Source organism: Diceros bicornis, chromosome 2 (assembly GCF_020826845.1).
Source record: "Diceros bicornis minor isolate mBicDic1 chromosome 2, mDicBic1.mat.cur, whole genome shotgun sequence".
Taxonomy (NCBI): domain Eukaryota; kingdom Metazoa; phylum Chordata; class Mammalia; order Perissodactyla; family Rhinocerotidae; genus Diceros; species Diceros bicornis.
The window spans coordinates 29115915-29128587 of record NC_080741.1 but is presented as its reverse complement, the minus strand read 5'-3'; the positions used below and the strand labels follow the sequence as shown (position 1 = coordinate 29128587).

Here is a 12673-nt window from a genome sequence, read left to right as displayed (position 1 = left end):
TCAGTAAGCAGATAAATGGATGGATAGGTGAATGGATGGAGACCCCTAATGTTAACAGTGATTCTTTTTGGTAGTGATATTATCATCTTTATTTTCATCTTATTATTTTCTAATTTTCCAAAGAACTCATACTATTCTTATGATCTGGAAACAAAACAAGGCTTTTTCAAAAGGAGAGTAAAACAAAACAAAAAAAAATATCAGGGGCCGGCCCGGTGGTGTAGTGGTTGGGTTCACGTGCTCCACTTTGGTGGCCCGGGGTTCGCAGGTTCTGACCCTGGGCGCAGACCTATACACTGCTTATCAAGCCATGCTGTGGAAAGTGTCCCACATATAAAGTAGAGGGGGATGGGCGTGGATGTTGGCCCAGGGCCAATCATCCTCAAAAAAGGGGGGAGGATTGGCAATGATGTTAGCTCAGAGCTAATCTTCCTCACACACAAAAAAATCATGTTTCTCGTGGAAAATATAAATAAAGTAAGTAACACAGTTCCTGGCATACAGCCCCTCTTCATCCCTCTGCCTTAATGTCTTCCTCTGAACTATTTCTGGGACATAGTCCCTCCTTCACCACCTCCTCTGCCACAACCTATTCTATTTTTTTTGTGTGTGTGAGGAGATCAGCCCTGAGCTAACATCTGATGCCAATCCTCCTCTTTTTTGCTGAGGAAGATTGGCCCTGGGCTAACATCTGTGCCTATTTTCCTCTACTTTATATGGGACGCCACCACAGCATGGCTTGACAAGTGGTGCCTCAGTGCGCGCCCAGGATCCAAACCGGCGAACCCCGGGCCACCAAAGCAGAGTGCACACACTTAACCGCTGCGCCACTGGGCTGGCCCCACAACCTATTTTAGGAGAGTTCATTCCACCGCCGCAAATCTCATGTTATTTCAACAATATCTCAACTTGACTCTCCAACTCTAATCCACTCAGGATAAAAACGCAGAACTAATGTTAAAGCATCACTTTGTTCATGCCTGATCATTTCCCTACTTAAGAAGTTACACTCACTTTCTGCTGCCCCATATTTCAGTTAAAACTTCTGTTTAGTTCTCATAATTGTCATTCCATAACCTGGTGCTCCTCCAACTCCCAAGCCTCTGCCTTGACGATGCCCCCTCCTCTTTGATGTCTTTGGCCACCTGCCCCTTTCCCTGCCCTCTCTCGTGCTCCTCCACACCGTTCTATCTTTTTTCTGTGGGAAAACCTAATAATCCACCCTTCAAATTTCAGCTCCACTTTCATCTTCCCCAGTAAGCCTTCTAAAATGATTTCATCTTCCTTCCTGTAACTCTTTCTTACCTCAGTCAGAACCAGTTCAGTACCATAAAGCTTTTTGACTTAGTTCTATCTCTCCAAGCAGAATGTAAATACTTTGAGGGTGAGCTTGTATATTAATGCTTGTTTTGCCTCACCCTAAGCATCTAGCACATAAGGCACATTCATCAGATAAAGAAATTAACAAGTATTGATTACCTTTGGTTTCACAATAATAGATTTATTTATCTGATGTCAACTTCATTACTAATTACTTATCAAGAGACTGCAAAATGGTAGGTAAAGTGCAAGAGCCATTACAAGGTTACTAAGAAAACAGGTATTCCTTACTGACATATTCCTTTCATTCTATTCCCATACCATAAATGCATTTTTAGCTACCCAGGTAGAGCTGATCAGAAAAGGTAGCCAAATTACGCTTCCAAAAGGCGTAAGTCTTTATTTATACCACTGATGTACAGGCCCTTTAGGATATACAAAGAACTTGCTCTCTTCAAGAGTTACTGATTCATAGTTTAGCCACATAACCAGGGGCCATAACTTATACTTTATAACCCTCATAGTGCCTAGCATGGTATCTTTTACACAGCAGAAAGCAAATGGGAAACTTAAAACAAGTCATATCAAAATACTGTAAAATTCTCAACAAATGTTTTAAAGTAAAGTTAGTGAAAACTAAAAATGTCTGGCACTTGGGGCTGGCCTGGTGGTGTAGTGGTTAAGTTCAGCGCACTTGGCTTCGGCAGCCTGGGGTTCGAGGGTTTCGATCCCAGGCACAGACCTACACACTGCTCATCGAGCCACACTGTGGGCACATCCCATATACAAAATAGAGGAAGACCAGCACAGATGTTAGCTCAGGGCCAAACTCCCTCAGCAAAAAAAAAATGTTTGGCACTTACTTAATGTATGTTCCTAAGAAAGTCACTGTCTCAATTTCCAATCTGCTACTGGGAGTAATCTCTGCCTTAATGGCCATTGTCTGAAGTGAAATACTTTGGTCAAAATTAACTGCAATATAAATGCAAGGTGGCAGGAAAATTGGGAAATATCATCAATGACTCATATAAATAAACATTAAATGTTAGGACTCAAAAATCTTGGTCACTCATTCAAATAGTGACTGGTTATCTATTCTGTGCCAGACCCCATGCTAGGCTCACATGATACAACCCCTTCCTTTCACATGATGAGAAAATCGAGACCCAAAAGGATAAAATTACTTACCAAGTCACACAGAAAATCCAGTGGCAAAGCTGGGTGAAAGCCTACAACTCATAATTCACTGATTTTTATAACAAACCACACTAATACATCTTGACAATTTTAACATTTTCCAGTAATCCACATAATATTTTAACTAAAACTTAGATTCGTATTAGAATCACCTACCTGGAAATACACAATGTTCCACAAAATAAATCCATGAAATAAAGATTTAGACTCGTAAAATTTTATGACCAAAAAAAACTAAAGACTAAGAGTAGTAAATGTGAGGCCCATATCTAAATGTGATTTTATTATATAGCATTTTTTACTTTTACTGTAATGTTAAAAAAAATTAATTATGCAAAAATAATAGATTCACATAGTTTAGCATCTTGCTTAAGACCTTCTCCCTCCTAGTTAGCTTGCTGGAACCTAGTTAACTGTCACCTTCTCCCCAGTTGGTCACTATATTCTACGTGTGGCACAATTTTGCACCAGCTCCTTACCTGCAGATACCAGGACAACTGCTGTAAACAAACTCATCTCTTCGTCACTAAGTTGGAGGGCATTTAGCTTCTCACTAAATTCAAACATAGAGTTTAGCAGATCTCCTGCTCCCATTGAGTGTAAATCATCCACACTATACTTCTTTCCACTTAAAAAGGTGACAGTACGCTCCTTTGCATCAAATAATGATGCAAATCGTACCATTAAAACCTGGAAAAAAAAAACACTTAAAAGTACTTGGAGAAGTTCAATAGTAATACTAAAAAGTAACTCAGTATTCAAGTCAGTTAAGAAACATCCTACATACGAAACAAAGTTGTAAAAGAAAAACTAAGTTATTTTAACCAGAATCATTTCCTTAAGGTAAATTCTCTACCAAAGCAATAAATGTTCTAAGAACATTAAAAAAAAAGTCCAGCTACCAATGGCAAAATACTTGAGTCCTGTGATACTCTGCAACTCTATTAATAAAAATCCTGAAATGCGTATATAAAATTAAAGCAGACAACAATGCCAAGACATTTGAAACTGGGCCTTTGCCAAAGGCATTAAAGAAACTCTTTAAGCTACCACGTATATCACACAGTCTCTAAACCCTAAGTAAAAAGAACAATATTTCAACGCAGCAATACTTGGAAAAATCAAAACACCAAATGCAGCCAAGGTAAAAGCTGCACATCAACTCTAATTAGACTATTTCAAGAAACTATAACCCAAAAAAACAATACACAAAGAAAACTATTACAGTTCAAGTATTCTAGACACCAAGTTATAACTGAAATCCAAACCAAAACAATCAACAATGGCTTCTTTACAGCACTCCCTCCACTATACTAAATGGTGACATCTACATCACATATTTCTCTCATAACCAGAGGTACACACTGAACCTTCCCTTTGCAATATTCCCAAGCAAAGATTTGTTTTACCCAAGACAACCCAAAAGAGAGCAAGCCTTCTATGAAGAGGGTGCTAACTCTAGAACACGAGAATCCCAAGACAAATCACAAGGCGGCGAGAACAGAAGTCCTGGAGTCCGGAATTTGGGTTCTAGTCCTGAATGTGTTATGAATTTACTGATAATGCAAGAAAAGTCTCTTCACCTCTCAGGGCCATAGTTACCTAACCTCAAAAAAGCGTAAATTGGGGGGACCGGCCCCATGGTGCAGCAGTTAAGTGCGCGTGCTCCGCTACTGGCGGCCCGGGTTCAGATCCCGGGCGCACACCGATGCACCGCTTGTCAGGCCATGCTGTGGCGGTGTCCCACATAAAGTGGAGGAAGATGGGCACGGATGTTAGCCTAGGGCCAGTCTTCCTCAACGAAAAGAGGAGTATTGGCATGGATGTTAGCTCAGGGCTGATCTTCCTCACGAAAAAAAAAGGGTAAACTGAACTTCATCACTGACATCCCTTCTGGCTTTAAAACTTAAGCCTAAAGTTTTCCTTTAAACTGAAAATCCTAATCTATAGGTGTTACTTTTGAATTATACCATAGCTATTTTACTTATGAATATGGCTTCTTCTCTAGTCTCCAGGTGCCCTAGAAAACAGAGCCTAAGACAAAAGGTTATGTGAGATGTGCACTGGCACACGTGAAAACAGGAGTAGGAAAAAGGAAATGAGACAGGGAAGTAAAGAAGAGCAAATATTAGAGGATGTTATTACTCAGCTGGCAACCACGTGATATCAAGAGTAACTGAGAGCTCAACCTTGTGACACCGGCCAGGGAAAAGTGAAAATATATCCCCTGGTTCCCTTCCCCCACTGATCAAAGATTTGGGCCACCAGACATCAACTTCCCACCCACGCTTGTATAATTTCCAAATTATGCATAAGTGAGCTCCGAGCAAGTCCTGAGGCTTCTCATACCACAGCAGCAACAGGGAAGCCCTGGGGCAGACAGGTAAGAGGCACCTAACTAAGCACAAGGAGAGGCACTGTCTGTGTCCCACTAAAGTTGGCAACAGTGGCTGCCCCAAGCCCAGCAGAATGCATCACAGCAGAAGAAGCTGGAGTAGAAAAAATAACCAAGGATTCTGGAGTGAAGTGAAGCCGAGAGGATCTGAGGAGGCATCTAAGAGATGTCTGATACATCCTCAAAATATTCTACAATCTCCTAAAAGACAAAAAACACATTCTACTTACCCTTTGTACCCTGTACTGAAAATAGGAAACACCAGGCTAGGCTTTCAGTAGATGTCTAACACTCTGCAGAACCCGCCAAATCCACACCTGAAAGCAATACTAGAACTTGGAGTTGGCATGCTGGGGAATATAGACATCTATATTTCAAGTCCTAAGTCACTTTGGATTTACCTAGTCTCTTCCCAAGATCCTAAGATGGTCCTTCTTTTGTTGGAAGTTTCAGTCTCTGGACTATAAATACTTATTTAGAAAAGAATGAAAATGTGTATGAAAATAAAATACTATGGTACCCTGCATCAACATTCAGGATAAATAAAACCTACCTCAAAAGTCCCAGCCTTTAAAAGGTTGACCTGGTCATGCTGAGAGAGATCTCTGAATCCAGGAATACGCTTTGCAAACTCCACCACTTCTTTCACTGCTGGGGTAAAGCTCATCGAAAATTCTTCCCAGATTTCATGTCCCGATTTATGAGGATCCACATATGGAGACTTACTCATTGGACAAACCTAGTACGCACAAAACAGAAAAACTCTTAAATTGTGAGAAGTAGTAAAGAAATTTCAAAAGTGGCATCTCAATCATTGGAAACTCAAATGTGAAAATAACTCTCAGCACAAGTAAAATCTACTGACATTAGCATTTTCTCCATTTGCTACTCCCCTTATGATAGCCTCACGGCAACCTAATTTAAATAGCAATTAACTTATTATCATAGGTAGCCTAAGGAAAATGAGATTTATAACAAGCTATTTCAAAAACCAGTTGCACAGGTTTAAGAGTTTATTTTGTAACACTGCTGCGACCTTATGCTGGTTTTATGGTTTTCAAACAAATTCATACATGATTCTCAACCCTATTAGTTAGTTACACTAGATATTATAATTACCATGTCTTACACGAGGAAATGAGGCTCTAAGAGGTTTAGTGACTTACCCAAATTCAGCTACAAGTCACAGGCCTAGAACCCAAGCCCACATTTATTTAATATATCAAAACTCACTTTTTCCTAAATAGGCACAATTACAATGTTGTAATTTCAAAGAGGAAAAGACAGTGACATATCTCACTTTTTTAAAATGGTTACTAACCATTTATTTTTTTTTTTTTGTGAGGAAGATCAGCCCTGAGCTAATATCCATGCCGATCCTCCTCTTTTTGCTGAGGAAGACTGGCTCTGAGCTAACATCTATTGCCAATCCGCCTCCTTTTTTTTCCCCAAAGCCCCAGTAGATAGTTGTATGTCATAGTTGCACTTCCTTCTAGTTGCTGTACGTGGGACGCGGCCTCAGCATGGCTGGAGAAGCAGTGCGTCGGTGCGCGCCCGGGATCCAAACCCGGGCCGCCAGTAGCGGAGCGCGCGCACTTAACCACTAAGCCACGGGGCCGGCCCTAACCATTTATTTCATAAGCAATGGTGTGACTACTGACCTCCACTTGTTCAATTAGCAAACAATGACTGGAGAGAAAGATGTACTGTCTCAATGAGGATTAGGGAGGAAAAAAAAAAGGAAGCCAAAGAAGGTATAAGAACACTAAATAGATTATGAAACATGCACTGCATACTCTATTAGTAAAATCAGCCTTTAAATTTTCATTAAATCCATAGGAGATCCAGGAATGGGATGATTCTATAACCAGGGAGAATATCACAAAATTAGAATCTAAATGCTTACAGATTTTTCTCTCCTTAAAGCAGCCACTAAGTCTAATAAAATATAAGGTCACCTTTCAGATCCATGGAATTAAATACCTCCAAGTGACAAAAAAAACCTAACTCTAGAATTGGGGTCAATTATTTTGAAAATAAAAAAAGAAAACTTTAATTAACTGGCTGTGGAAAATACCAAGCACTATCAAAGGACCTCATGGTTTAAACTGGAAATGGTGCAGTACTGCTGTTTTTGATGAAATTTTGGCTGAATATAAACACTGAACTTTCAGGTAGACTGTTGTATTTGATGAAAAAAAAAAAAAACTTGGGGGCTGTCCCGGTGGCACAAGCGGTTAAGTGCTCGCGCTCCGCTGCGGCGGCCCGGGGTTTGCCAGTTCGGATCCCGGGCACGCACCGACGCACTGCTTGGCAAGCCATGCTGTAGCAGCATCCCCATATAAAGTGGAGGAAGATGGGCACGGATGTTAGCCCAGGGCCAGTCTTCCTCAGCAAAAAAAAACAGGAGGATTGGCAGATGTTACACAGGGCTGATCTCCTCACAGAAAAAAAAAACTTGAATGATATGAATAACATTAACTCATCTCATAAAGTCTGAGAAAATCCTTAGAACCTAGCCTATTAAGTTAAAATACTCCTAAATTCTCAATCAAATATCCATGTTCTACATCCAAAGACCTTTTTGCATTATAATGGTTAAAGAAAACTCTTTCCATAGAAATCAAAGTATTACTGACTGTGGCAAGCTAAAAGATCAGTCCTTTGAGAAAATTCCAAAGCTAGTAAGGTAGCGATTAATCAGAATGCTTAAATTTTGAAAGAGATTTCTAAGAATTAAAGGACCAATTCTGCATGCTATACATTTTTCATAAAATCCAAATCCCAATCATAGTATCAATCAAATCACATGCTTGTACCTAGCTCTGTGTGAAATTAGGTCATGCAACAAATAATGTCTATTAAAAGTATTTGACCTAAATACTGTACAAAATTGATTCTATACATCTTAGGTTTTCTGACACCCTCCCCCCAGCCCCTGAAGATGGTACATCCCCCAAATAAAGGAAACTTCCAAAGCTTTCCTTGATACAAGGTGAGCAAAAAATTGATTTCACTATACCAGATGCATTCTCCCTCCAGTGTTGCACAGGTAACTATTCTTGTTCTCATTCTGAGAAAATCCATCTATCGAAACTCTATCACATACTCTTTGAGTATAAGCATCGGAGAAGTTCATACAATGTCCACTTGCCATACAAATGGCATGCCCATTTGGGTAATGCATTAGGTTCCTCCCTTTGTACTGTCCACTGAGATGCTGCTGGCTCTCATTACAAGGAAAATGGCTGCTAAGCCCACCACCACAATGGTCATGATTTAAATTATATTGCTCCATGTTCTTGGGAATCCGTTCTCTCTGGGCCTGCATGGTCTCTGCTGAGTTTTCCCGCTGCTCTTGATTATACATAAAGGTATCCTTGTGCGCTCTGGTCACCATGCCAATCACTTCTTCCTTTGCAAAATCAGAAGAGGGAGAAGAGCTTTTGATGTTTTCTTGCTCCAGCTGGGGCTTAGGTCGCAGCTGTTCCTGGGCCGGTAAGGCTGTCTGTTCATGATGTTCTACTAACGTGTCATTCTGCAAATGACCACTGAACTGGCTGTTCATCATGGTCTTCATCGCACTTTGCATTTCAATTAGCATCCTCTGTTTTTCACGCTTAGGAATACGACCAAACCGAACAGCTATTGAAGAAAAAGATATTTAACATTTATATTCTAAATAAAACCTGTTTATATAAAAGAATAATACAAAATTACCTCTGATACCTATGGCCTCTAGTCATAAAAGTAAAGAATATCTGTATGTCTGTGGCCCACATTATTCTAAACTTACTGGTTATGTTTTTCATGTATCATAGGAAGTGGGAGGGGGAGAGAATTTTCCATTTTTCTCCCAAAACAAACCTAAGGAAAAGATCTCTCTTTGGTATTTTATAAGAAAAAAATATGAAATTAACTAATGAAAATCACAGTTTGAGGCAGACCAGAATTACTACATAGCACCTTTTTAACAAGGCTGAAGGCTCTGTTCTTAAGGCACATAGGATTCAGCCACCCACATCCGTTAATGTTAATGCAACTTAGTAGGTAGAATCACTCCCTGAACCTCTAACCTTTGTCAATTCATTTTTGTAACTTTATTCTCAAGACCCTACTATTAAATGATCTGTTTGCTCCTTTTCCGGCTTCTTAAAAAAAGAAAAAAAAAAAAAACCCACGGTCAATAGAAATGCAGTTACTGGAAAATAAACCTGCTGGATTTTAACTAAAATCAATGAAATAAATAAAAATGAAATCGTTAACCCTCCATTATTTTAGAGGCTGGTCTTAGAATGTGTCCCGTCTCCAACATCCTTATCCCTGAGGGAAAGAAAAGGTTCTTTCTAGTCTAATATTTATACAAAGATAATAAAAATTCCATATACCCACCCAGCAAGAAAGCCTTTCTAATCTAATCGTAGCCTCTGACATTATCACTATCACAGACAAATAATTTTATCATGTCTCACACTACCTCTACCCCCTCCTTCACAAATGATTGCCATTTTTATTCTTTTGGAGCAATCACAATATCCATCAACTTTGGATTAGTAGTTCTAGTGTTATCAAAAAAATTTCAGGCAATTGAAAATCCAAAACATCAACTGCTGAAATCTGTTTTTCAAGAAGCTCCTTATACTGTATTTCTGTGTTGGTAAGATGTTAGAGTAACCTAAGCGTTTGCTTAAAATGACCCTTCCCTAGATAAATATGGGGTTCATTCTTAGCACTTCTTAATTAACTCTACTAAATTAATCCTTCTGAAAACCTCATACTCCTGTTATGTTACTGAGAACAGACATACTATCCAAAAATGATTTCCCTAAGCACAATGGAAGAGTCAAATCTTTCAGCGACGTCATCCATAGATAATACTAATAGTCCTGCAAATTACCACAACTTTTATTTTCCATGGGAATGGATCACTTCCACTCCAGACTCTTCAAGTTTCTTTCAATTTTGTATCTCCTTTTGACATATTCAGAATCTGTGCCCTAAAAGCATATTATCATCTCAGGGCTGAAAAAGTGATAGAGATAATTCACATAAGAAGAAATGAGTTCCTCAGCAATGCCAAGAAATTAAGGAGAAAGAGCCAAGAATTCTTATATCAAGAAAAACTAAATCTTTTTTTAAGAAAAAAAAAAGTATTCGAATTGTATAGGAAAAAAACGGGTCTTTTTACAAGAAGCAACAAAAAAAGAAGTGAGACAAAGTTGTTTCTGGGGTGATGATGCTAAAAATTGACTTTAATGAATTTGGCATCCTACAAGGCATCAAAAAGTGTTTTCTAAAATCTGCTCCACCCTAAGCACAAGAGGGCCATTGGTAACTGGCTTACAGCTCTGGTTTATGCTGTGGAATAAAAGCCAAGCTCCACATGCTTTAAGAAAGAGCACTCTTTAAACTGGGAACATACCATCTCTCGACATTCCAACAGACAGACACTTTTTGAAGCGACACTGCTGACATCTGTTCCTATTCATTCTCATTATAGAACAGTTTTCATTCTTCAGGCACTTCTTGTACTGGATATTTTGCTGAATGCTTCTCCGAAAGAAACCCTAAGAACAAAGGAAGATGTACTTATCCATTTAAAAACATCCGGATGAACTCCTTATAAGCATTACCCCCACGACTAACTATCCGGTATATTATTAGCTACCTGGGAAATAATTCTGGCTTAGAACAAAGGGAAATATAATTTTTTGTGAGGAAGATCAGCCCTGAGCTAACATCCATGCTAATCCTCCTCTTTTTGCTGAGGAAGACCGGCTCTAAGCTAACATCTATTGCCAATCCTCCTCCTTTATTCCCCCAAAGCCCCAGTAGATAGTTGTTTGTCATAGTTGCACATCCTTCTAGTTGCTGTACGTGGGACGTGGCCTCAGCATGGCCGGAGAAGCAGTGCGTCGGTGTGCACTCGGGATCCGAACCCGGGCCACCAGTAGCGGAGCACGCGCACTTAACTGCTAAGCCATGGGGCCAGCCCCGGGAAATATAATATTGATACATAGAATTTGACTGGATTCTTACCAGTATCAGTAACACCTACCCTTACTAGCCAGACAAAACTCTTCTTCCCTTTGGAGAATCTTGGTGCTTGCCAAAGCATCCCTTGTACTACACTTGACCCTGTTACCAGCCCCTGCCTGCAGTCACATTTTCCCAGCTCATACTTTAATCACATACAAATCCCAGAACCCTTGAAATATGAATGACTGATTTTTTAAATGCGTCACTAGAACTAAGGATCACGCTAGCAGAACTTGGTCTTACCTGCTGACATCAGCAAGGACTACTTAGATGTGCCAGATGTTCCTGGCTTCTTCTCAGCAACAGGTGTCACACCACACACCCAGAGACCAACTAATGATCCAAGGAAAAACAGTTCCCTGCTAGATGGCTACAAATAACTGCCTTTACTACACAATTTACGTACATGGTCCGTGATAGGTCTTCAAAGCTCTCCAGCTTAATGTTTCCAGGGAGAACAGAAAAGTCAAGAATATGACTACCAAAATTATTTAACTGCATTTTCCTTGAATATCATAACCACACATTTCATGAATCTATATTGATAACTGTGGGTTACAATATTTTTATACTTTATTACTACAATACTATACTTGGACACTACAATATCTGAGCTAGGCACATCTTTAAGAAGGTATAGAACAATTATGTGTATTTATCAAGAATATACATGGGCTGGCCCCATGGCTTAGCGGTTAAGTGTACGCGCTCCGCTGCTGGAAGCCCGGGTTCGGATCCCGGGGCCCGCACCAACGCACCGCTTCTCCGGCCATGCTGAGGCCGCATCCTACATACAGCAACTAGAAGGATGTGCAGCTGAGGCCGCGTCCCACATACAGCAACTAGAAGGATGTGCAGCTGAGGCCGCGTCCCACGTACAGCAACTAGAAGGATGTGCAGCTATGACGTACAACTATCTACTGGGGCTTTGGGGGGAAAATAAATAAATAAATTATTAAAAAAAAAAAAAGAATATACAATTAGGTTCCTTTACTTGTACTTTTGTTTCTCTGGCTGTAAAGTGAGAATGATGCTTGCCCCGCAATTACTTCACATTTTTGTAAAAAACAAAACAAAACAAAAAGACAGTATTTATAGGTTTTTTTAAACAGCAGAAAAGTGCTACATTTATATAAAATACTGACTAGTCTTTCGAAGTGACCCAGACATTAAGAGCTATCAAACTCACGACTCATTCAGAACCACCCTGGAAAAGATTTCTTCTTTCATCATGCATATTCACTATCTTGTTCACCCTGCTATCCTGCCAAAGTGGATTCTTGCTTCTGGCTTTTAGTCAGAGAACAGCAAGAGCATGTGTCTTGGCCACGCTAATTTTTGATACTCAGGAGAAAGGATTATGCCAGATTGAAGAAAAAGAGATCCCCTGGATATAAGTAGGAGATATAGTAGACTATCCCACCTGGAATTATCTGACCAACACTCTAACTAAAAAATATTCAGCTATACTTACAAATAAAATGAGCTTCCCCAAGTACCCGATGTATATTTAATATTCTTTTACTCACATGGCATTACTTCTGAAGATACCACATTTTTACAGTATCTAGGAATTATTCCCAACTTCTAATACTTGATATGTCAGAATGACAAAGTACCTGATGAGATCTATTCAAAATTTGGTTTAAACTAAGTTCCAACAAGGCAGTAATGTCTTGTCCATTTTGCTCCCTGCTGTTTCCCCACCACCTAGAACAGCGC

General features: G+C 39.7%; 1 protein-coding gene across 2 annotated transcripts in view; it reads right to left on the bottom strand.

Annotated features, from left to right (window-relative positions):
- NR1D2 (nuclear receptor subfamily 1 group D member 2) overlaps positions 1 to 12673 on the bottom strand; it is a 77363-nt gene that overhangs the window by 54692 nt on the left and 9998 nt on the right. For both annotated transcript variants that reach the window (XM_058553867.1, XM_058553866.1), the window contains exons 4-7: positions 10335 to 10479; positions 7935 to 8557; positions 5466 to 5651; positions 2997 to 3207 (exon numbers count right to left, since the gene is read on the bottom strand). In XM_058553867.1, the coding sequence (XP_058409850.1) occupies positions 2997 to 3207; positions 5466 to 5651; positions 7935 to 8557; positions 10335 to 10479 (1165 nt within the window). The remainder of the gene's footprint in view (positions 1 to 2996; positions 3208 to 5465; positions 5652 to 7934; positions 8558 to 10334; positions 10480 to 12673) is intronic.